At 49.5% G+C, this 24,387-nt stretch overlaps 2 protein-coding genes across 3 annotated transcripts in view; one reads left to right on the top strand and one right to left on the bottom strand.

Annotated features, from left to right (window-relative positions):
* The first annotated feature begins 22 nt into the window (after nucleotides 1–22).
* CIAO1 (cytosolic iron-sulfur assembly component 1) lies at nucleotides 23–5,820 on the top strand. 2 transcript variants are annotated; one of them, XR_014314833.1, is made up of 8 exons: nucleotides 23–368; nucleotides 1,198–1,346; nucleotides 1,500–1,611; nucleotides 1,720–1,808; nucleotides 2,044–2,245; nucleotides 2,906–2,993; nucleotides 3,722–5,344; nucleotides 5,377–5,820. XR_014314833.1 is itself a non-coding variant. In XM_082743306.1 (7 exons), the coding sequence occupies exons 1-7, from the start codon at nucleotides 230–232 to the stop codon at nucleotides 3,960–3,962; spliced, it is 1,020 nt and encodes a 339-aa protein (XP_082599432.1). In that variant the 5' UTR covers nucleotides 23–229; the 3' UTR covers nucleotides 3,963–5,820. The 2 variants fall into 2 exon arrangements, 1 of the variants encoding a protein (XP_082599432.1); XM_082743306.1 differs by having other exon boundaries at nucleotides 3,722–5,820.
* A 1,617-nt stretch (nucleotides 5,821–7,437) lies between these two features.
* SNRNP200 (small nuclear ribonucleoprotein U5 subunit 200) overlaps nucleotides 7,438–24,387 on the bottom strand; it is a 30,270-nt gene continuing 13,320 nt past the window's right edge. Inside the window, exons 16-45 of the mRNA XM_082743279.1 lie at nucleotides 24,160–24,283; nucleotides 22,992–23,141; nucleotides 22,643–22,753; nucleotides 21,957–22,088; nucleotides 21,598–21,786; nucleotides 21,038–21,235; nucleotides 20,471–20,623; nucleotides 20,277–20,357; nucleotides 19,957–20,040; nucleotides 19,227–19,333; nucleotides 18,866–18,984; nucleotides 18,426–18,580; nucleotides 18,126–18,315; nucleotides 17,739–17,912; nucleotides 16,661–16,821; nucleotides 16,134–16,361; nucleotides 15,600–15,791; nucleotides 15,312–15,490; nucleotides 14,990–15,141; nucleotides 14,031–14,139; nucleotides 12,957–13,065; nucleotides 12,259–12,448; nucleotides 11,997–12,161; nucleotides 11,674–11,795; nucleotides 11,103–11,246; nucleotides 10,826–11,002; nucleotides 10,352–10,512; nucleotides 10,156–10,237; nucleotides 8,009–8,101; nucleotides 7,438–7,907 (exon numbers count right to left, since the gene is read on the bottom strand). Of these exons, the coding sequence (XP_082599405.1) occupies nucleotides 7,764–7,907; nucleotides 8,009–8,101; nucleotides 10,156–10,237; nucleotides 10,352–10,512; nucleotides 10,826–11,002; nucleotides 11,103–11,246; nucleotides 11,674–11,795; nucleotides 11,997–12,161; nucleotides 12,259–12,448; nucleotides 12,957–13,065; nucleotides 14,031–14,139; nucleotides 14,990–15,141; nucleotides 15,312–15,490; nucleotides 15,600–15,791; nucleotides 16,134–16,361; nucleotides 16,661–16,821; nucleotides 17,739–17,912; nucleotides 18,126–18,315; nucleotides 18,426–18,580; nucleotides 18,866–18,984; nucleotides 19,227–19,333; nucleotides 19,957–20,040; nucleotides 20,277–20,357; nucleotides 20,471–20,623; nucleotides 21,038–21,235; nucleotides 21,598–21,786; nucleotides 21,957–22,088; nucleotides 22,643–22,753; nucleotides 22,992–23,141; nucleotides 24,160–24,283 (4,375 nt within the window). The 3' untranslated portion in view covers nucleotides 7,438–7,763. The remainder of the gene's footprint in view (nucleotides 7,908–8,008; nucleotides 8,102–10,155; nucleotides 10,238–10,351; nucleotides 10,513–10,825; nucleotides 11,003–11,102; nucleotides 11,247–11,673; nucleotides 11,796–11,996; nucleotides 12,162–12,258; nucleotides 12,449–12,956; nucleotides 13,066–14,030; nucleotides 14,140–14,989; nucleotides 15,142–15,311; nucleotides 15,491–15,599; nucleotides 15,792–16,133; nucleotides 16,362–16,660; nucleotides 16,822–17,738; nucleotides 17,913–18,125; nucleotides 18,316–18,425; nucleotides 18,581–18,865; nucleotides 18,985–19,226; nucleotides 19,334–19,956; nucleotides 20,041–20,276; nucleotides 20,358–20,470; nucleotides 20,624–21,037; nucleotides 21,236–21,597; nucleotides 21,787–21,956; nucleotides 22,089–22,642; nucleotides 22,754–22,991; nucleotides 23,142–24,159; nucleotides 24,284–24,387) is intronic.

Below are 24,387 nucleotides of genomic sequence, written 5' to 3'. Positions count from 1 at the left end.
CCGCGGTGCCTGCCGCCAGGCGTGGCAAGCTGACTACAACTCCCAGAGGGCAGCACGGCCGCAGCCGCGGGCACCCGAGTTCCCAGGACAACCCAGGCCCTCCGGCGGAAGCAGCGGGATCCGCGGGCCGTCTGAGGCTGTAGTGGGCGTCGCGGGCTTTTGCGCCGTGGAACTCGCGGTCGGCGCGACCACCTCTGCCCACCTCCTCAACACACTCCTCTGGGCCGCCATGAAGGACTCGCTGGTGCTGCTGGCTCGTGTCCCGGCGCATCCGGACTCCCGCTGCTGGTTCTTGGCCTGGAACCCTGCGGGAACCCTCCTGGCGTCGTGCGGTGGTGACCGTAGAGTCCGCATCTGGGGCACGGAAGGTCAGTCCTGGCCTCGCTGGACGACTCCTGCTGCAGAGGGTTCAGCTTGCGCATAGTGTGGGTGCCGGGTTCAGGGAGTGCGCAACCTTTGGGGCAAGCCGACCCGCAGTGAGGTTACAGGCCTGGGGGAAGGAGGGACAAGCCATCTTCAAGTTAGACGTTTTCCACTCTAGGAAAGACTTTTTGGGTGAAGGAGTCGTCAAGTATTGGAAGCAAAAACATCCATAGGCTGGAAGTATTGAGGGAATTGTGAGTTGCTGAGGCCGGAAAAGGAGAGAAGGGTGTTAGGAATGTAGTCCCCAGAGCAATTTACAACAGGATGTTAAGTTTAAATTTTATTCTGAGGGAATTTGGGAACCGTTGACAGTTTTAAATCAGAAGAGGGACTCCTCTGATTTTAGATTCCTGCAGAGGAAGTAGTTAGTTACAGCTCTCTGAAAGCCTGTATTGTTTTTTTTTTTTTTTAAGATTTTATTTATTTATTTGACAGGCAGAGATCACAAGTAGGCAGAGAGGCAGGCAGAGAGAGAAAGAGAGAGGTGGAAGCAGGCTCCCTGCTGAGCAAAGATCCCTAGGCAGGGCTCAATCCTCTGGAATCATGACCCTGGGATCATGACCTAGGCCAAAGGCAGAGACTTTAACCCACTGTGCCACCCAGGTGCCCCTGAAAGCCTGTTGTTAAATACACCAATTAAGCCCAGCTTAGGTAAGCCCAGTTTGGCTCTGGCTCTGGTTACAGTACTAACCCCCATTATCCAACTGCATTGATAGTGCTTCTGCACCTTCTTGTGCACCCAGCTCTAGAGCTTGACCTGTCATTTGCTTTTAGGTGAGAGCTGGATCTGCAAATCTGTCCTTTCTGAAGGCCACCAGCGCACTGTGCGGAAGGTGGCCTGGTCTCCCTGTGGCAATTACCTGGCCTCCGCCAGTTTTGATGCTACCACTTGCATTTGGAAAAAGAACCAGGATGACTTTGAGGTAACCAGGCTGGATGGGAGCAGGATTGTTGTCCTTTTGCTCCCCATGGCTGGTTCAGGAACCTGAGCCAACCTGGGCTAGCTTGGCTGTACCTATGAAAAGAACACTGGAGGTCTTAGTTGCTTGATTCTTGTTTTTCTTCTATTTTCGCAGTGTGTAACTACTCTGGAGGGCCATGAAAATGAGGTCAAGTCAGTGGCCTGGGCCCCTTCTGGCAACCTCCTTGCTACCTGCAGCCGAGATAAGAGTGTGTGGGTCTGGGAAGGTGAGTCTAGATCCTTCCAGATGTGGTTGGGAGCTAGTGAACAGACATCCCCCTCTGTGTCCCTGATAGGAGTCAGCTCATGGGCTCTTTTCTTTTTCCCTCCCACAGTTGATGAAGAAGATGAGTATGAATGTGTCAGTGTCCTCAACTCTCATACACAGGATGTCAAACATGTGGTTTGGCATCCAAGCCAGGAGGTAAGAGTGAGGTGGAGTTTCTTGGTGGGAAGGGATTTTGGTGTGGAGGGCTGCACCCAGCCTTCCTCTGCTCTTCAACCTCCACCTGTGGATCTCTATCTGAGACTGAAAGACTTTATTAATCCCTTTCTAGAGACAGAGTGCTGGGACTGTCCTAGCTGGGAGAGGTCTTGGAACTCTAGGCACTTCCTGAACCATATAAACAAGTGCTGTGTTTCCCCCCCCTTCCCCTCAGCTGTTAGCCTCTGCCAGCTATGATGACACAGTGAAGCTGTACCGGGAGGAAGAAGATGATTGGGTATGCTATGCCACCCTTGAAGGCCATGAATCCACTGTGTGGAGCTTAGCCTTTGACCCCAGTGGCCAGCGCTTGGCATCTTGCAGTGACGACCGTACTGTGCGTATCTGGCGCCAGTATCTACCGGACAATGAGCAAGGTGAGGGGCCAGTAAGAAAGCTAAAGGAGACACCTGTCTCCTGAGGTTTACAGTGTACTAAGGGTCTAAGACACATAGGTGAATCACAGCAAATTGGAGTAGAGAGGAACATGTGGCACGAGAGGGCTCCCAAGTGAGTCCTGGCAGAGTCAGGGAAGGCTGTGTGGAAGAGGAACCATTTCATCTGAACTGGAAAATGTGTGTAAGATTTTAACACAAGAAGAATTTAATAAGAGAAGAGATTTCTGGTTGAGAACAGAGCAGCATGAGCAAAGGCATTGAAGGTGCAAAAGCCTAGATTTACATCAGGCACTGTGATTCCTTTAGATGGAGCATAGGGCAAAAAGGATTTGGGGAGTGATAGGGTGAGTCGGGTGGCTGGTTGGGCTGGTTGGTGGCCTTAAAAGGCAGGCTAACTGGTCAGACTTAGTCTGCAGCAGAAAGTTTTTAAAGAACAGGATCTTTCCTTCTCAGAATTCTGCTGTAAAAATCCCTGTCTGGCCACAGTATGTAAGGCAGATCAGTAAGGATAGGGACAGAGGAACAAAAATGAGGCCTGGTGACTGAAGGTGGGGGTGAGGGAGGGCAGGTGAGGAGCTCCGCCCCCGAGGTGCCCAGGACACAGACATGTCTTAGGCTCAAGAGAAGTCTGTCGTGCAGGGGTGGCATGCAGCGGCTCTGACCCCAGCTGGAAATGTATCTGCACTTTGTCAGGCTTCCACTCCAGGACCATTTACGACGTTGCTTGGTAAGACCTCCATCCCCACACCCACCCATTTGGAGAGATTTTAGAGAGGACAAAAAACCCCATGCTTCTCTCTACCACCTCTGGGAGTACGTGGACAGGGAGCAGCTACCCTCATTTCTTCCAATCCAATAGACTGTCTACCATGCTGGCCTAGTGCCAGCTGGCCTGAGGTTCATAGGAGACCCAGGCCTATAGCCTGGCCTATAGCTACTTTTAAGTTGACAAGCTGTGAGGTCAGCACTAGCCTTGTGTTGGCGGGGGGTGGGGGTGGGTAATCACACAGCCTTATATATCCAGAAAGATTTATTCATTTATTCTTGAAATTAAGCTTATATTATATATTAAGCTTATATAAGCTTTTATATTAGCAAACGTTTAGCAATGACAAAGGTGACTTTAGGGGAAGTATGGTAAAATTCAGCAGCCTATTACTATCTCAATAGTTAAGGATGACTTGGTGATAAGGGAAGCTGCTTGTGCTAAGTGACAGAAGTGCAGTTCAGAGTCAAGGAGTTTTGGGGTTGACTGGGGAGATCTAACCTAGATGGCAGCCCTTGAAGAATGAGGAGGTGATATTTGTGTTAGGGAAGCTCTTCAATAATAGACTTTAAGTGGAGGCTTGCAGTTTGGGAAGAGCTGCGGGAAGACTGTAATGTCTTCTGCCTAATCTGCCAGGTTAGGGAGGGAGGAGCCACCTGCATACTCACCGGTGCACATGTTCCTCCCAGGTGTCAGCTGACAGGGGCCCTGGCTACGGCTTGTGGCGATGATGCCATCCGTGTGTTCGAGGAGGATCCCAGCTCAGATCCACAGCAGCCCACCTTCTCCTTGACAGCCCACTTGCCTCAGGCCCATTCCCAGGATGTCAACTGTGTGGCCTGGAACCCTAAGGAGCAGGGACTTCTGGCCTCCTGCAGCGATGACGGGGAGGTGGCCTTCTGGAAGTATCAACGACCAGAAGGCATCTGAGCCACCCTGACTTTGGACAGAATCATAGTTCCCCAGAAAATGTCCTAAGACTTTCCCAGCCCTAAGATGAGCTGGAGGAGGACCCTTGACCTTCACCTAACTTGGCTCTCTTCCATTCAGACTTGGGGAGAAGTGCAGAGTCACAGAACCACTCACTCATCCCCTCTGACATGGGGCCCTTGGTAAAGAGCTATAGAACAGCAGTGGGCTGTGGTTATGCCACAGGTTTTGCTTGCTTGAGGGCCCAGTGTTCAGTTTTGGGGGGTGAATAAAGTATTTATAATCACCCTACCTCTGTGTAGAAGGGGTACATCTTAGGGTTTTCAGAAATTGGAAGCTTTATAGAAATAGGTCATCTGAATCCCAAGTCCTATTTCATAAGGACATTCACAACTTAAAAGAATTCCATGGTGAGTCCTTTTCTGAAATAGGTCCTGCCTTCCTGGTTTCTGGGTAAATTCTTACATTTAAGACATTCAGTCAGTATTAGAAGGAAATTTTTTTAATGTAGGCTGGCTTAGAGTGAGACATGCTTCTGCTTTCCCTTAGAAACTCGTGTATCTTCTGTGCCAGCCATTATGCTGTGGTGGCAACTGAAAATGCTGAAAAATAAATCCGGAAGGGTGTGAACCCTAAAAGAGTTATTATTGGCTACAGGCATACATTCTCATTGAAGCTGAAAATCAGTTCTTGGGGGGGAGGGGAATCTGAGAGACCATCATTTGTGGCTCTCTAATGAACCTCCAGTATTAAATTTTCATGGTGGGGGTGAATAGAAAAAAGGCATCTAATAAGGCTCATTTAGGGGGATGATAATGAAGAATGGTAGAGAATCAGTCTTTAAGCTATCACTTCAACCTCATTCACGTTGTCTTCTGGAAGTCACTTCCATAATGGGTTTGGACTTGAGGACCTCCCCAAAGCTATAGCCTTCACCTGATTTTTTTTCCACTGAGATCACTCACGACCTTAGATTTTGAAAAGAGAGCTGAGGACAGTGTCTAGTGCAATGGCTGTCAGTGTGTGGTCCTGAGAGCCAGGAGTCAAAGCAGTGGCACACCACTCTAGTGGCCAGTCATCACTGACTTGTCTTCACAGTACAAACAGTGGCAAACTCATTTAGAAATGTCGGTTAAAAATTGCATTAAATCTTGACCCTCAAGAACACAGCTAACGTGCCGACAGTAGGAAGCAGGATAAAGCCCTTCTGCCGAACTCTGAAGTAAGGCTGTCTCCACGAAAAGCCATTGTGCAAGCTTAACTGTCTTCCTGGCCCCTTCTTGAAGAAACTAGCAAATTCTGTTAGGTGAACTTGGCTTATCTGGCAGACATTTTTCTGGGAAATGGATGGAGTAAGCCTTTTACTTCAAGGGAAACTGGTGGTATTGCCAATGAAAAAAACAAAGCTCTCAAGAAAAAAATTAGTTTTTGAAAAGCTATATTGCCACCTTGAGCCTGACATCTTCCCAACGCTTAAGACTCTTCTGATGAGATTGGTGGTATCAACAGAGGTGATCTATATGACCAAATGTGTCATTTGGAAGATCTGCCTAAATCAATGAACGAGCATTTTCCACACGACTAATGTGTGGCATTACAAAATCTTTCATGATTAAGAAATTCATTCAAAGTGTAAGACCAAATAAATAAAATCTTTTTAAAAAGTGGGGTGGGGGCCAGGTGAGTGATTCAGTAGGTTAAGCATCTGTTTTCTGCTCAGGCCCTGATCCCAGGGTCCTAGGATGGAGCCCCGAATTGCACTTGTTCAGCATGGAGCCTGCTTCTCCCTCTCCTGTCCCTACCCCTCCCTGTACTCTTTCTTTCAAATAAATAAAATCATAAACAAAAGTTGTAAAAACCAGTGAGATATTTTTGTTAAGATCTATTTTAGAGAGCAAGAGTGGAAATGACAGAATCTAAAGCAGAGCCCAGTGTGGAGCTCTACCTCATGACCCTGAGCTTACACCAAGTCAGATGCCTGAGTGACTGCACTACCCAAGCACCCCAAGACCAGTAGTTTTTTTTTTTTTTTTTTTTTTTAAAGATTTTATTTATTTATTTGAGAGACAGAGATCACAAGTAGGCAGAGGCAGGCAGAGAGAGAGAGAGGAGGAAGCAGGCTCCCCGCTGAGCAGAGAGCCCCATGCGGGACTCGATCCCGGGACCTGGGATCATGACCTGAGCCGAAGGCAGCGGCTTAACCCGCTGAGCCACCCAGGCTCCCTAAGACCAGTAGTTTTAACTGAGGCTTATTTGATGAGGTTTTAGATTCCTCAATGCCTTTAAAAAACTACCACTTGCAGGGTCTCAGTGTAGTATCAAATAGATAATCACCTGAAGAGGCTTTAATAACCCTTTTGTGGGGGTGTCTGCCTTTGGCTCCAATCATGATCCCAGGATCCTGGGATCAAGCCCCGTGTTGGGCTCTCTGCTCAACGGGGAGCCTGCTTCTCCCTCTCCCTCTGACTACCACTCTGCCTACTTGTGCTGTCAAATAAATAAATAAAAATCTCAAAATAAAAAAAGCCCTTTTCTGACATCATATCTGGGTAAAGACAGTTCTACTTCATTTCACTTCAAAAACAATACGCAAAATTATAGAAACAGCTATGAAGATGTCTTCCATTAGAGTAGACCTGATCTAATGAGATTTGTAAAAATGTAAAATGCAGTCTTCTCCCTGGATTTGTTTTAGAAGGTATTTTTCATAAAACAACAACAAAAAACAAACCAAAAAAAATCTAAGTTACTGGAGCCCCTGGGTGGCTCAGTTGGTTAAGCATCTGCCTTCAGCTCAGGTCATGATCCCAGGGTCCTGGGATCAAGCCCCTATTGGGCTTCTGTGGGGAAGCTGGCTTCTCTCTCTCAAATGAATAAACAAAATCTTTTTTAAAAATGATTTTAAAATGCATTTTTTTGTTTTAATCCTCAATATAGTAAACATCAGCAGATATAACCAAGATGATAAGGTATCTTTGGGGTTCTTAACTTTTTGTCATGTAAAGGTGTCCTGAGGTCCTATTACTTGAAAACTGCTGACCTAGAGAAACTACGCTTGAAAATTACCTCCTGATTTTATGCACATTTATTCCTAAATAACAGAAGGCAAGAATTTGAAGAGCAAAATTTGTAAATCTAGACCAGAAAACTGGTTACCAAGACTGGGCCACACCCAGCTGGTGCATTTTAATACTGTTTCTTGTACTACCTTCTTAAGGGAGGGGACACTACAGATCTTGAGACTCAAGTTCTGTGTTAGTTCCTATAGTCGTGCTGATACCTGGGTAACAACAGAGGTGGGAGACAAGGGCATAAACCTGACAGCTATCTAACGTTGTTCCCTTCTCTGCACTGACTGGAAAGGCTGCAGGTGACAGCCCAACTAAAGAGCAGCCCTGTCCTCTTGAAGTATTCATTAGAAGCAAGTTCAGTGACTAAAAAAAAAATCCAAATGCTTTTGGCCAAGGGCCTTAGGTAGAGGAAGGAAACTTTAATTTGGAAATACTCCAAAGACAAATGGCTTCTCCAAGTTATTTGATGAGATTGTCTGACAAACGGAACTACACAGAAAATGCCTAAAAATGCTGTACATAGTTTCTGCTGGACAGTGACAGGACACCTGTGGACACTGGATCTGAAGTTGAGATGGCAAAGCAGTAAGAGGGCCAAGTAAGAGGCCATGGACAGCACCTGCCCTGGCTGGCCAGATCTCACAACAGACCTGGTCCCCATGGAACTGTACATGTTCCTGATTCAGGTGCAATTCTTCTCTTGTCTTTTTAAGAGTAAGTGCCTCTGGACTCAGTCCGAGTCACTGTCTGTCTCCGCCTCCTTCACGTCCACACTGAATTTGTATTCCTGGTCACATCCCATGTACGCATCGCTCATGAAATACAGGGTGTAGTTGTGGGCACCAGTGGCTGGAGCCACGAAGTCAAGCTTCACCTAGAGTGAGCAGGCAGAAACCAGGGTGAGCACAGACACAGGAGGAAGAACCTCACCCTGACCCCATCTCAGATCAAATGCTGGGGTCAGTGTTAACTCACCTTTGCCTTCTGCTGCAGGGTCAGCCTCTTGATGGAGATGAGGCTATTGGACTTGGCATCACCGATCACCACCCACCAGCCCTCTTCACGTTTCTGCAGTGACCAAAAGCCAAGAATTTCAGCATGTAGAACTTGAGGGCCATGAGACCACGAGAATGGTTATAAAAGTAGGAAAACAAAAACCAGATAGAAAGCTTTCTAAAAATTTCCTCCTGGAGGCGCCTGGGCGGCTCCGTCAGTTAGGTGGCCAACTCTGAATTGCAGCTCCAGTCATGATCTCAGGGTCCTGGGGTCATGACCTCAGGATCCTGGGATTGAGACCATCCGTTGGGCTCCTCACTCAGCAGGGAGTCTGCCTGAGATTCTTTCTGCCCTTCTCCCTCCGTCTCCCCCCACCCACCCCAGCCAGCACACGTGCTCTCTCTAAAATACATAAATAAGGGGCGCCTGGGTGGCTCAGTCGGTTAAGCGTTTGCCTCCCACTCGGGTCATGATCTTAGGGTCCTGGGATCAAACCCCACACTGGCCACCCTGCTCAGCGGGGAGTCTGCTGCTCCCTCTCCCTTTGTACCTCCATCTCCCTCATGCTCATGCTCTCTCAAAATAATAAAATCTTTTTTAAAAAAATAAAATACATAAATCTTTTAAAATGAAATAAAATTTCCCCCTAAAAGACAATTTGGTACAATTAAGATTTCGAAGCTGTCAAAAAGGTCGCTCAAATGAACTCTGTTTTTAAGTAGATGAACTCACTGTTGGTTCTGGCTCATTTCCTTATCTCAAAATACCTTCTCCTGACATTCAATGCTTGCCAATAAATCCAAGATTCCACTATCAGAGATCTAGTCTTTAAGGCCTAACTCCGAGACCCTTTTAGGTTCAAAGCACTTAAGTCAGATAAGCGAAACACGCTGACGCCAAGATGACTCAGTGTCGCTCTCGGCCCGCAAGAACGACCCGCAGACGAGGTGAGTGGCAAGCTTCTTTATTGATAATCACGCCGGGACCCCGGCACTAGTCTAAGACCCCCAGTATATACCCACCGAGTACAAACTATATCCAATAAGAGTACACCACGGCTAACATAACTACCAATCAGAAGGGCTACCTATGACATTATCTGTGTGCATACGGCGCGCTCGTGAGCACCTATGTGACTCCATAGGTTTCCATGGCTCCCCAGATCATGTGCCTCTCCCAGGACTCCTGGTATCCATCAAACGTCACCCGTGAAAGCACTCACATTCCTTAAGTTAATCTATAGTCTTTACTCCTAGGCTCTGCTTGGTACCGGACTCCTTGCATTCCTAGGGTCAATCGGTCACATCCCTCACTCCTCAGGCCTCGCTTAGTACGTGACTCCTTGTTTCTGCTGCATGGCTCCCCACAACTCAGAGCAGGCCATCCCTGTCAGAAAGCCCAAGTATTCTAGTTCAAAGAGCTCTTTCCCCAGAGCCTATTAAACCACTAGTTTATAAAATGAAACATTACATTGCATCTGGTTTCTGCTTTCAGTCTTTAATTATTTTCTCATATTAAGAGATCAGATTTTCTTTCTGGTGGTAAAGAACAAAGTAACCAAATGCAGAGTGAAATGGCAGTGAGAGAGAAGAAATACCAACTAGAAAAGCCCTGATGTCTTTAACAATGACCAGTCACCTGAACTGTCTTCAAGCAAAAAACAACAAAACCACCCATGGCCCCATTCTCGGCCTTGGGGCTCGTCATTACCCTAAATTGCCCTCCCCTTACAACTTACCACTGAACTCTGAACACTAGCTAAATAAAGGTCAAGGCCTCTGGAAGAAACTGCATACTGCTATTCAAAAATGAGAGTCCATGGGGCGCTTGGATGGCTTAGATGGTTGGGTGTCTGCCTTCTACTCAGGCTGTGACCTCTGGGTCCTGGGATTGAGCCCCACGTCAGGCTCCTGACTCAGCAGGGACGTCTGCTTTTCCCTCTACTTCTCACCCCTATTCATGCTCTCTCTCGCTCTCTTGAATGAATAAAAATATATTTTTTTAAAGGGAGTTCATTTGAGGCTCTTTTTGACAGTTTTAAAATCTTAGTTATAACAAACTTTCAGGAGAAAATTTTAGGAAGCTTTCTATCTGGTTTTTACTCCTGTCCAGCTATCAGGACCCACCTGTGGAAAGAGAGGCGCGATCACGGGGCCGGTGACTTCCTCCTCACGCTCCAATTGCACGAGCACCACCACTGGCCCGCCACTGTGGGGAAGAGCAGGGCAGCTCATCAGCACTGCGGCAGGAGGGTCGGGGTGCACCGCCACGCCGAGCCCAGCAGGGACCCCGGGGCAGGGCACGTGGCTGGACCGGACTCACCTGCGGATGCTGTCCTTCTCCACCACCTCGTAAGAAAGCTCAATGTTCGGGTAGCGGTTGCAGAAGCGGGCCACGTCCGCGATCTGGCTATCTGAGAGCTGAAGTAGCGCGTTGCGTTCTTCATCTTCCATCTCCATGATGTCAAAAACGCTCTCCACTCCCTGCAGCGGGGGATCCGGAGGTCAAGGGAGGAGAACACATACTAACAGCAAATGAAACCTGGCTCCATACAGCTGCTAGTTTTACTTCCTGTGCTATCAGATCATCTAAAGATACAGCTTAAGAAAAAACACAGCCTACAACTGCACAGACATCATGCTCTCTAGTATCTTAGTACACAACACCCTCAGAAAAACTCGGAGAAACTCCAACTTCCCCCTATCGTGACTCACCACCCACAAGCCCTTCAACTGCCCCCACCTCCCAGGCCACCTGGCTCAGCCATGCAACGGTCCAGGTCCAGACCCGGCTCACCTTGTCTGTGCAACGTTTAATATGCTCTGAGGTGAAGTGTGGCAGCTGTTTCAGGTAGGAGTCCTTGGACCACATGGCCTGCGTGACCATCTGGGCCAGTTCCATAGCTGCCAGGGCAGGGCTGAGCCACCCATTGCTGGAAAGGACATCCACACAGGCCTGGATGAGCCGGATTGCCTAAATGGGTAGAGGAGCGGAGAAGACAGGCTTGGTACGGCTCCTTCGCAGGCCAGCCCAGGCCCCTCCACTCCACACCCGTACCTGCACCCACCCCTACCTTGCTGAGGATCTCCTCTGTATCCGACTGCAGCTCGGCACTCAGCTGCATGCGGGACAGGTGAGCTTGCAGGAGCAGGTTGGTCTTAACGTGCGGGTCATTGAACTTCGGGTTATTCAGCTTGTGGGGGACCTTCTGAGCCAACTGGAAGGTGAAGAAAAACAGCTAGTGATGAACACATGACCCTGCCCAAGGACAGCTTTCTGGCCCGGTGTACCACCTGCCCAAGCTCACAACCCTTCAATAACAGAGAAGTGGGGGGGGGCGCCTGGGTGGCTCAGTGGGTTAAGCCTCTGCCTTTAGCTCAGGTCTCATCTCAGGGTCCTGGGATCGAGCCCTACAATGGGCTCTCTGCTCAGCACGAGCCTGCTTCCCACCCAACCGCCTCTCTGCCTGCTTGTGATCTGTCAAATAAATAAATAAAATCTTTAAAAACAAAACAAATAAAAAGAGAAATGTGGGTGATGGACATGTTGGAATTTTCTGGTGGTGACAAGGACACCATATACCCTGGGCACAGAGGCCAAGTGTCAATTCCAACGACATTGTCCTGAATCCAAGATGTTCTCACCTGCCGCAGGAGGTTATCTTCATGGTGCCGAATAGGAATGTTCTCATACTCTGCCGCATTGGAGATGATCTCAATAAGCCCTCGCACCTTGGTTTTGGCATTCAGGGACATGCTGAAGAGCTCTGACAGCCAAGGATGCACAGAAAGGGGAGGAGTCAGAAAAGAGGCTACCCTACCCCTGGCACTACCCTATAATCCATCCCTCCAATGAGCACACAGGGCACTCGAAGCCCCAGGCTTGCTCATCCCAGTGGGCTACAGGCCCCTGCAAGGGACTTCTTTGCCCCGGACTCCATGGACAGCAGCCCCTGCCAGCCCCTCACCAATGGTGGTATAGTTGATGTAATAGTAAGCAGCGATCATGCCCAGGTTCAGGGGTGCCACATCCATCTCGTCCTCAATGCTGATACACTTGGACTGCTCAAGGTCACTCAGGGTCTGCTCTACAAGCTCGGACAAGTGGTCAGACAGGTGACGATGGGAGATGCCTGTGAAGGTGAGAGAAGCAGGGAGTCACCAGGAGATGGCCAGCAAGGGCTGGGAGAAGCACAAAAGGACACTGTGCCTCCCCCCGAGTCCACTGACCCTGCAGGTTGTAGTAATTGGGGTTCTGGGTCATGCGACGGTATAGAAATGTCCAGGTCAGGTAGTCCACGGCGTCCTGCTTGTTCTCTATGGTCTTGGTGACAATCTCGGCATTGAAGTGGTCATGCATACAGTGGTCCAGGTGTGACTCCACTGGTAATGGTTCATATAAGAACTTTTTGAAGAAATCCTGTGGATTAGAAAAGGAAAGATAGTAATGAAGTGTCAGTGACATCAAGGTCACAAAGGAGGGCCGAGGGCAAATCGACAGGGAATAGCCTTTGTGTGACAGACACAGCTAATTCAACAATGGAAGAAATCACTACACCGACAGGGTGAACTAGGTCTGCACCTGGCACGTCGGGTGTGCACTCGGAATGGTGGGTGTGGGCGCCTATTCCCACCCGCATCCCTGGTTAGCCTTAAAATGGGAACAGGGATCAAGCGAGTCATGCAGGCCTAATAGTACACGAAGAACCAGCCAGAAAGTAAAGACCTCAACATGTGGAGTCAACAGCAGCAGCAAAAACAAAGGGCTACAAGATTCCATGTGGCTAAGAGGCTTACTACAAAAGTATTGTGGAAAATAAAAGAAACAGAAGTTGACAGGAAAGAATGTAAACGAGGAAAGACACCTATTCAAGAACCTACTCTGAGGCCCAGGATCTCAAGAGGCTGCCCGATCTCACAGGACTGACCTTTTTGGAGCCCTGGCACATGATAACACAGCGCCCCTCGTCATCCTGCAAAGGGCGGTTGGCGTGCCCCACCATCTGAAGCACGTCGTAGATGGGGTAATCCACATACCTGGCAAGAGGAGAGAGGAAAGGCAACAACAGTATGTCAACACGGAGACCACACGCAGGGGACTCTGGCTCCCTCGATGTCAAAGAATAAGTGCGACAGTAGCAAATTACAACTAATCCCTGTGGTTAGGATGACCTGTGCTCAGGTCCTAGTGTCACTTATTTGTCTCTAGGTCATTGCTGTTTTCCAGTGTGAGAGTTCGGACTTCGCTGTTCATGGTCCCTGAACCAAAGCTACAAACCCAGCAATTGCCAAAAGCGAGTAACTCCCTAATAAAGGATCAAATATTAAGTCAAGCTTTCAAACAGCTGCATGCCATGAGTCAGTAAGTCACCTGACTAAAATCTAAACCTAGAAGGAATTTTAGACATTAAGATAAACTATAAACAACATTCACTTCATGAAAAAAAAATCTACATTTTGAGAATAAAGTATTAAGAATTAAATCATTCAGGGAGCCTGGGTGGCTCAGTGGGTTGAACCGCTGCCTTCGGCTCAGGTCATGATCTCAGCGTCCTGGGATCGAGTCCCGCATCAGGCTCTCTGCTTGGCAGGGAGCCTGCTTCCCTCTCTCTCTCTCTGCCTGCCTCTCCATCTACTTGTGATTTCTCTCTGTCAAATAAATAAATAAAATCTAAAAAAAAAAAAGAATTAAATCATTCAAACTTCTTCTAAGAAAAACCAAACCTTTGCCTTCTTGTAAGGCATGTGACTTGAACCATGTCACTTTCCCAAGCTAGTCTCTAGCTCGAACTCCATTTCTCCAACTTGCTGAAATACAACAGATGCACAATAGAACCAAAAGTGAGCATAGGCCCTGAGACTAAAAACTCTGGGACGCCTGGCTATGGGGGAATCTCTGCTGTTTATCTTCCTAACCCATTTCCTTCCTAAGCCCTGGATCTGCAGCTATTATGTTCCCTTCAGGAGGAAGGTTCCCATTAACAGAGCATGGCGAGACTCACGCGTGGATCTTGCCATTGTAGTACTGGGTGTCCATGATGATCACCAGGTGGGCGGCCACATTCATGCCCCAGCAGAGACTCCGAGAAGCTACCACCACCTGGATGGCCCCTGAGGCAGAGGGGAGAAGATGCTTGAGTGCAGGGCTCCCTGGGGGGCTTCGTCTCCTGCGCAGGTAAGGGCTTCTCCTGTGCTTCGTTTCAGAACTCACAGCAAAGCTGGCCAGGAAGGAGCCCTAATAATAACTAAGGGCTGACACAATCCTCCAAGAGGTGGCCCATGCTGCTGTTGCCTAGCTCAGAAGACCAGCCTACAGGAAACAGGGTCATCCTGGAAAGGAATCCCAAACCCAGGGAAAGTGAGGCCTAGCCATCTGCCTGACACACTGGCCTTGCTGACTGGAAAGGGTTAACGCCACCTCAGTCATGGGCTGGCTTTGTACGTGGAAGCAATGCTGAGCCGTGAGTGACAGGATGAAGAACCAGAGAGTGCCACTGACTGTGGCAGGAGCATCTCCACTGCAGCTCCACCGAAGAGTGTCAGAGTGAGAACGCTCTGCGTGACATGCCACAAGTCAGCAAGGGACAGCAGTACCCAGACCACACCAGAGGAGACTCATGTTCTAGCATTTACTACACCTCTAAGGTCTAACAGCCTTGGCGAGTGTGGTATCCATGGAAAACCAGGTCTACTGGTCAAAGGTCCTGTTCTAGAAAAGCCGGTTCTTAAGTAATACCACCTTTTGTGCCTGCCTGTTTTCTCATCTAGCATGTAGGCACGATATTCTACCCATATCACAAGACCCCGGAGACAATCGAATGAGATAATAGATAAAAGAATCAGAAAAGTATTTTGAAGGTGATTAGCGTGCTCAAAGTATCACCTGCATTGAAAAGGTAGGTGCCCACAGCCTGTGATACACCCTTAGAACCTCCCTCTGGGCCGCAAGACTTTTTCTCACCTGAGCTGAATAGCTGTTCCACCAGGCGTCGCTCCATGGGGCTGAGCCCCTCATGCAGGTAGCCCACGCCATTTAACAGTGTTTCCTTGAGCGTGCTGTCACTTAGCTTCTCCAGGTATGGGATCAGATCCTTCTCAGTGCAGTGCAAGAACCTAGGGGGCATGGGCACGGATTCAGCTCAGAGCGCTTCCAGTCCCTGGCAAGACCCTTCCAACCGTGCTGCTGGCCAGCCCCTAGTCTGACGGGGGCTAACCGCCACCCTCAGCAACAGATTGCCCTTCAGGGTGAGCCCACCACAGTGGCCCAACTCCCCCCACCCCACCTCTGCCGCTGGATATCTGCGGCACATGTGGTGAGGATGTCGATGGCAGTGAGGCGGGTCTGCTTTCGGGACGGAACAAAAACAATGACCGGCTTCTTGGGAGAGTGCTTGGTGATGGCATGGTACACGGGCTTGGCCATGGACAGCAGGCGAGTTTGTGTGTGGCTGATGTTGAAGCCCTGGAGACCGAAGGAAACAAGAGAGAAGTCGGAGCCGGTTCTCTGACTCGAGGTCACGGGGGAGTGGGGAGAGCAGGGAGGACAGGGAGGCGGGGAGGGCAGACCCTACCTGGATGTGCAGCTCCAAGGGCACCGGGCGCACATTCGGGTGGAAGTTGAAAGTGGAGGTGGCACTGCACCCCAGCCAGTGGGCCACGTCCTTAGCATTCGAGAGCGAGGAGCTAAGTGCCACAATGCGAATGGGCCGCTCAATCTGGGAGGAGATGTAGCGCATCCGGGAGCAGATCACTTCTAAGACAGGCTGGGACACAGAGAGGGAGTCACTACAGGCCCAGGCTCCCTGTCCCCAGCCTTTCCGTACAGCCCAACCACCACGAAATGATCGCCTATCTCCTCCTTCTAATCTGGACGGCTCCTACCTTTGGTTCCACCTCCTCTGTGGCACCCATTCTCCACTAAGCTATGCTATTTTCCCAGAGTACTACCAAAAAAGTTCCACACTGTCCCTCTGGAATGAAGTGACAAGCAGAATCTTCTTGGTAGAAGCACCTAGTCTCTTGCCTCAGACCCAAAGGTAAGTCCCAATGCCAAGGCCACTCAGCCCATCACAACCACTCTCCTGTGCTTTAAGGTCAAGCCGTACCCCATTCTCGCCCCCGATAAGGTGGACTTCATCCACCACAAAGAGGTTGATGTTCTGGACGTTCTTGCGCTGCTTCCACCGCCGGGAGAGTATGTCCCACTTCTCTGGGGTGCTGATGATGATGTTGCCCTTGCCCAAAAGCTTCAGGTCTGTGCTAGTCTCCCCTGTCAGGAGCACCACCTTCTTGTTGAGCCTGTCCTGGAATTTCTCATACCAGTCCATGTAAACCTGGCATGCAAGGAAAGGAAGGGCCGAAAACATCAGGCCGGGCGTCGTTTCGTTTTTTAACGAGAAAAGCCCTACAAGCCAAACAGACTTGATCTGTGCATCTCAAATTACTTTGTAAGCCCACATCAACCTTGAAGGGATGGCAGTGTCTTCATTCGGTACACACACCAAGGACATCGACAAAAGAGAGCAGAGTCTTGCCACAACTGACCCTGCAAATTTCAAGGAATTCTGATCTGGGCTCAGAAGAAAGCAGCTTCCGGGCAAGCGCACCAGGGACACACCACCACACCACGCACCTGCTCCGCCAGAGCCTCCATGGGCGTGATGTAGACACAGCGCCCCTCCGAGTTCTGCAGCAGCATCCGCAGGATGGCAAACTCTGCACAGATGGTCTTCCCGCTGCCCGTGGGGGCCCCCACAAACACGTTATCGTCACTGTTGTACACGGTGTTGAACACTGGAGGCCAGCAGAGCAGCGGGGAGAACATGGGAGAATAGGAGATACTCAGACCGCTCCTCAGAACAGAGGCCACCAGAAGAAACTCAGCCAGCCAGCCCGCCCTCAGGTGCCACCATGGGGGCTGCCATCGGAGCCTCTACCTGCAGTCAGCCTACCACATCCCGCCCCCCTTCCCCTCACACGCAGGTAGCACGGGAAGAGCACGGACCAAGAGTCTGGGCAGCATGGAGATTTGCAGGATGGCATAACCCTGTGCTTGTCTGCCAGTCCTCTCAGGGCCCAGGACTCAGAACAGAAAGGAACTGGCTGCTTTTCTCTGCCCCTCCAACACTCTCCTCTAGTCCCTGGAAACAGTCTACTAAAGAACAAGGCAAAGCCTACATCCCAGCATTAAGGCTGGTTAAAGTCCAAGTTCTGTTTATCAGGTGGTTCAGCGGAGGGGCCTCTCCCTGCCGAGTTTCCTCATCTGCACAACAGGTACAAACAGTATTGTCACTGACAGAAAATCCCTCATGGGATCGGTAGGAGGCAGGGAGAAGAAAACACCCAGATGTACTCAGCCAAAAGGACTTAGGAAACGGCACGCTCTGTGACCATGGCTGTTGTCAAAAACAATGAGGGGAAGGAGGCTTCCGTCAATGCTGCACACATGGACCCAGCTGCCTGAGAAACAACAGTGCACCACAGGAGGCCTTGTTCTACAGACTCTCCCCAGTGACACGTGCAGAAAAGCAAAGGAAATCCAGCTGTGACCAAGGACTGAGAAGGGAAAAAGCCCCGGGGTGCTCCCGCGGTTGGCTCTGCTGAGCTCCATCTCCCTGAGCACCCTCCTGCCCTTCCTGCCAAAGAACAGTCTCTAGGGGACCTTAAAAGGCTCCCAAAGGAAATGACCTCCTGGGGATGGAAACGCCTACCTTGGGTCTGGATGGGGTTGAAGAAAGGAAATTTATCCTGGTAAAGGCTCTCGAAGGCGCTGTTTCGCAGGGCAGACACAGGCAAGGGCTGCAGGTCTAGAAGCTCGGTTGGAGGTGGGTACTTCTCTGGTAGGATCAGGTGCCGGAAGGAGACAGGCAGCTGGGTCTCACAAGCTGCCACAACAGAAACAGGAAGGGTCACGGGAAGTCCTCCCTTTACTAATGGCCCCTCGGAGCCATTCCAAGCACACTGGAAACCCCAAGGCAACAGCTAGTCAGCAGCTAGCATCGCTCTGACCCCAGAGTCCAGTCCAACAGAAAGGGCAGACAATCTCACAATTCCCCCAGGAGAGCTGCCCCCACGGGAACATGCAGACACACACTCACAGAGCCAGCGGTCAGACACCACTCGGATGAAGTACTGAGGGGGCAGCGGTTCAAAGACAGGCACGAAGAATGTGATGAGGTGCTCGTCCTGGGCATACTTGGCCTTGAGCAGAAAATACTCATGGTGGAGTATCACCTCACTGTCCACATCCTCCACCAGAATCCAGAAGGCCTCTGACGACCCATGAACCTACCAACGCAAGCACAGGTGAGAGAATGTGAGCCCGCGTGGACTCCCGGCTCTAGGCCAGCTCTTCTCAGGAGCGTCTGCAAGCAGGCCCTCCCCGGGCAAGGCCGCACCTTCTCGTCCCACTGGAAGTCAGGCGTGATGGTCAGCTCCACTTTCAGTGTGGAGCGTGTGATAGGCTGCAGGTGCACCGACAACTCCAACTTGGGGAAGAGGTGGACATACTTGTGGATGGTCTTCCCCATCTTTGGCATGCGGATGAGCTCCCCTAGAAGGACAGGAGCTTATGGGGGCTGCAGCCTGCCACACAGGAGCTGCAAACTGGGCCCTGAGGGCGAGGGGCACATTCCACTCTGGGGTGCAGACTCCTCCCCCCACTCTCGGTGCAGCCCAGAGGATTTGAAGGCCTAAGACCAAGAGCTGGCCTTGTTACTTCAGTGGGTGGTGGGAAGTGAACGCAGGACAACAGGGCACCAGACCTTGGAATTGGGAAGGAAGAAGGAGCAGAAAGATGTTGGAGCCATAAAGAAAAAGAGGAGAGCTTCCCACACACCTATCTCATTATGATTCAGGTCATAGAGACGCTCAAAGGGGAAGTTTTTCTTCTCGATCTTCTTCACTACTTCCTCAGGGAGTTTCCGGAACTGGCGCAGAGGACACATGGACTGCCACCTGGCCAGGAAGGAAGGGATTCAGAACTGCACCGGCAACGACACCTGAAAGCCATCACTGCCCGCCCCTTTCCCTCTACCCAGGCTCTACCCAAGGAGGCTTCCCTTTCTCAACTTCCACCCAGTGCAAGTCCCACTTCACTAGTGAAGGCCGGAGAGAGCGTACTCCCAGGCTTCCCCACCACCCCTCAGCCCGGGGACCTTCACTCGCAGTGACCAGCTCCCAACCCCCCGGCCCCTCACATGCGCTTATCGATCATCTTGCAGAGGTTCAGGGTCTTGTCCGTAAGCTGCGCCCAACCCCGGTTCAGGACAATTTCAAAGATGGCGCGCATCAACCGGCCGGCCGACTGGGGAAAGAGAAAGCGCTCCCTCTGGTAAGTCCCCACTCTCCCCAGCCCTAATGAAGCCACCTGACACTTCATTACCTCAAGCTCTGACGCACTTAGGCACACCACTCAGAAACAAAGTCCTCTCGTAATTACTGTTCCCCTTTCGTACAGATGCTTGCTGAACATAAAATAGAAAAATGCAGCTCGAGCTCACCGTACCTCTTAACCTAATGCTCACTGCATGATTTTAAAGCTTCAGATCACTTAGCGCTTAGGGATCTAGCAAGAGCTAGTGACTCGGCCTTAGAAATAAAAACAAAACATAGCTAAGAGTCTTTTTTGCCGTTTCTGCATTTGTATCTGAGCCCAGTGGCCATAGTGTGAAACCATCCTCTGGAGGAAGCAGACACCATGTCTGTGGCTCTCCCCAGGACTCTGATCTCTTAAGGCCCTACCTCTCCCCATGCTCAAGGTCAGTGAAACAGAGTAGCCATAACAGACACACATCAACCAAGGAGCCAACTAGGGCAAAACCTGGCCTCCTTTCCCCCTCACTAGGGTCAGGCCACCTTTCTCCAAGACGCACACTACCAGGGGCTGGAGCTGTTCGGGTCTCTTCTGGCAGCACCGTCTGCTCTCACCTGTGTAACATACACCATGTCCGCCATCAGTGCAAAGCCCTCCAACTTTAGCTGTGAGATGAAGGCTTGGAGCAGCACGTTGATCTGGAAAAAAGCAAGATTGGCCAGAGGGTGACCAGTCATTGACTAGCCCGGTCCAAGAAAGCAAATCACATTTCTATTCTGGAGTACATGCCAGGTTAAAATCTTGCTTCAGAAGCATGAAATAATCATTATTCCACATAAAAAGAACATGTAGAAGAACGCAAAAACTGGGAGAAACTCGAATTAGGAGGTTACACCACCACCTACTCCCTGGCCCGAGCAGGGGAGCAGCCCACCTTCGCACTGGGCTCCTCGATGCTCTCCTTCACAGGGATGGGCACCCTCTCCAGCAATTTTTGCAGCTCCAGCTTCTCCTCCTGCCAAAAGAAGGAAACAGGTCATGGAAAAGCCAGGTGACCACAGAGAGAACCCATCCAGCAACTCGGCAGTGAGTACCAACCACCGGTCCCAACATGCTGTGGGGACTCACCTCTCTCACAGTGATGTTCTTGAACTCTGAGGACAAGGAGAAAACTCTGAAAAGCTCAATCTCACTCAGGGTGGGCTTCAGCAGCTGGTTGTAGGTCTGCACAGTATCATTGGTGATGTAGTAGTGGCTGGCTATGCGGCCCAGTTCTGTCACCTATGAAGGAGGAACATTCAATCCAACAGCGATCACTGACAAGTGGCAACCTCTCATGGTGGACAGTGGGTGCCCCAGGTGCCCACTGGATGAATTCCCAGCAACACAAGAGCCTGGCACACACATGAGGAAAGATGGTACAGTACACTGACCGATGGTGAGCTGATGCCCATACAGAATAGCTAAATTAGCTACCTCGAAGCCAAGTGACAGAAAGGAGGCACCAGCAGATTCTCATATACCATTTTGGAAGTTCCCAGATTCAAAAGTCACGGTCTAACCCCACCTGTTTTTCTACTGTTCCAAGCAACGGGCAATTAGGCAGCATCCAAATCAAGAACGCAATGTGAGAAACTGTCCCCTGGGGCAACTGCTTTTACTGAGACTTTTGCCTCCATCCCTCAGCACACTCACCTGGAAGTTGCCTGTCTTCTTGTCATACTTGACCAGATTGTTCTTATCCAGCATCAAGGCGGCAGTATGAACCAAATCCAGTCGGCGCTGGTCCAGCAGGGGATCCCCCTTGAGGTCATCGTGAGAGATACCATAGAGGGTTGGGGATCGGAGCATCCGGATATACAAGTAGGCATAGCCCAGCCAGTTCACCGCATCCTAAAAGGAGAGACAGCTCGTGGATCTTAGCGTGGAGAACTGATGTCCAAATGAAATGTTCCCGCAGATCACTTGCAAATTAATTCCCAACTATAAAAATGTGTATTATGTCATCTTCTGAAAGTTTTTAACATCCCATTACTAAAGAGACAGAATGCTTTCTGAGATCTCAGTAACAAGGGGAACTGCCTGCCACAGACTTGACAAGCTTTGGAGAGACTGCTTCCATCAAAGACGTGGGGCCCAGGGCTGGAAGACCCTGGGTGCTGGTGGCCCAAAATGTCACAACGGAGACTATCCCACCCTTGGTACCAATTTCTCCCGAGAAAGCAAGAAGCACCAAAAGCAGAGCCCTTCCCTACCTTGGCATTCTGGACGTTCCCCAGCACGATTTCGGCATTAAGCATGTCAGGCAACTTTGAAACCATCTGGCTCTCAATAGGAAGCTGCTGATTGAGTAGGGACAAGTAGTACTGTAGCTCCCCATGAGATGTGATGAGTATGCCTTCGCCCTTGGTGTCATACTGGGGTCTTCCAGCACGTCCCAGCATCTAGGTCAGAAACCAAATCGAGAAGGCTGTGACCACAGAGCTTATGGATCTGTTCCCAGGCTTCTACCTTACAGACGCCCACCTTCCTCCATCTGCCGCCTTTTTGGCCTCCTTGCATTTTATACATGGTAAACTTTTTCCAGTTGAAAATAACCTCAAAGACTCTATACCTGCAGAATGTCCAGTGCCCCTAGTTCTGTCCAGCGCCCCTTCTCTGGACTGTACACCTGGGTGCCTTTGATGATGACTGTATGTGCAGGGAGATTCACACCCCAAGCCAGCGTTGCTGTGGAAACTAAGACCTACAGAAGTAAGGCAAGGTAATAAGGAAAACAGATGTTACCAACAGAGGGTCAGTATCCCCAAGACCTCCAGGAAACCAGCCTCAGAGCTCCTAGCGCGACTGAGGTAGGCCCCACCACTTGTCAGCATAACACTGGAACAAAGGCGGAAGGAGTCCTTAGTTTCTATTCAACCCAGTAACATTTCATGGTTCTAAAGATATTTAACAGGCGAAAGTGTAAGCCAATGTTAACAACTTAAGATTACTAGACAATCAGTAATACACCCTATCCTGAGAGAGAACAAACAAGGTCCTAACTTCATGAGGACCTGCTTGCAGGTATCTGGAGTCACAGAACATGCTTCCTCTGTCATGCTTCTCAGACACTTTCCTAAATCACTCACCTTTCCTCATGCAGTATGTAAAGAGCTAGGAGGGGCGGCACAACACTCAGTCTACTGTACTACCATGACCCCTGACCTGGCTTATCTGAGCCAGAAACAAAGCACCGGGCACAAACGTCTGGCGTTTGACTTTCAGGTCTTCTGAAGCCTGCACTTTGCCCACCCTCACCTGAATGTGTTTATCAGCAAAAAGATCCTCTACAAGTGTCCGGTCAACTCTGGTCATGCCCGCATGATGAATAGCAAAGCCGTATGGCAAAAGATCCTTCAGCTCCAGGTTCTGTGGGACAGAAAAAGAATAGGTGAGGAGGTGAGCCTCGCTGGGAGAACGCTGCAGAGACTGAGCAGATCTCTTCACAGGAGACCCTGCCCCTTAACCTAGTATACAAAACCAGACCCAGCCAACTGACCTTAACCTGTCTGAAACAACAGCCGCACAGTGCAAAGACTGTCTGGACAGCCTTGGATCGAGCCAGTTACCAGGCAGGAAACAGAGAACTGGGCCTGTCTCTCCTCACCTTGCACTGCTCAGCTTCTGTCCGAAGGACTTCTGTGGAGGCTGAGCCCTCTCTCAGAAACAGACCTAGAGTGTCCTTCTCTAGGCACATGTCCCGGATGGCCCTGGCCGTCTTCCCAGTCTCTTTCCGGGAGTGGACAAACACCAGCACCTATGGAAAAATCACTGTTTAAGAGACACAGCTACCACAGTCACTCCTATGGCCCTGAGGCACCAGCAGCAGGAAGCAGAGGTCTAGAAAAGGAGCAATACAGGAACATATACTGATTCAGACGCCAGCAAGCCCCTATGTGAATTAAACTACAAAGGAGCGTGGCAGAGCCCTGTAGCTGGGAAACTAAGCTAACTCTTATGCACTCTACCTTTGAAACCACGTTTAAACATAGTGAGGATGGAAATTCAGGAATCTCAATTACAAATTTTGTGTTCAGGTACCTGACGGGACTGTAAGCCACCTGAGGAATGTGTCTGCAAAGTAACAACTGAAATATTGTATTAAATGATGGGCAATAGCCTCTAAAAAAGGGCCGAGGAACTAAGTCTCAGGATGAGACTAGTACTATTTGGTAGGAAAGTCAGTCAAGTATTAAGCACTAGAAAAGATACGTCTCTTCATTTAAATGCAAATGCTTTTTATGAGACAAAAATCTATACATGACCTGTAGCTTTTCCTTAGTTTGTGTCTTGGTGAACTTGACTAAACTGTGCTCAATTAAAAAATTATAACATCTTTTCCAGTAAAATGCTCTCACTAGTTTTTAATTTTCACCTTTATTCTTACTGTGTTACATTTTTAGTGTCAGCCACCCAAATCTATTGTGGCAGGATCCCTGATAATACAGAGACAGACTGATTATCCACACCTGGGGATTTCTTTTGGGGAGTTCTTAAATTACAAATTCAATTTTTTATAATGGTTACAAGACTATTCAGGTTATCTATTTCATCTAGGCTAAGTTTTGATAGTTGGTATTTTTTGAGGAATTGTCCCATTTCTTCCAGGTTGTCAAAATTTACATGTAAAATTCTTCACGTATTCCTTTAATATCCACTTTTTATCCCATTTTATTCCTAATATTGGTGATCTCTGTTGTGTCTTCTATTTTTGTCAATCTTGCCTAAGTCAAAAATTCAAAAAAACGGAGTTCAACAAGAAACCACAGACAGACCTGATTTTTTCCAGCATGTTCCATGATTTTCTCATAGACTATTTCATTCATGATCTGGAAACGCTTGATAGCTTTCTTCTCTGTGATACCCACATAAGTCTGTTCCAGAGGCACGGGGCGGAAGCTAGAAGTTCAACAGTTAGACAAATGAGGCTTCTGGCATAGAAAACTGAGGAAATAAAACCATTTTCACTGCCCAGGAATGATAACTCCTTTCTGGATTCACAC

The sequence above is a fragment of the Mustela nivalis genome (assembly GCF_964662115.1).
Source record: "Mustela nivalis genome assembly, chromosome: 8".
In the NCBI taxonomy this organism is placed as follows: Eukaryota; Metazoa; Chordata; class Mammalia; order Carnivora; family Mustelidae; genus Mustela; species Mustela nivalis.
The sequence above is the reverse complement of the archived record's forward strand: the minus strand, read 5'-3'. Positions and strand labels throughout refer to the sequence as shown.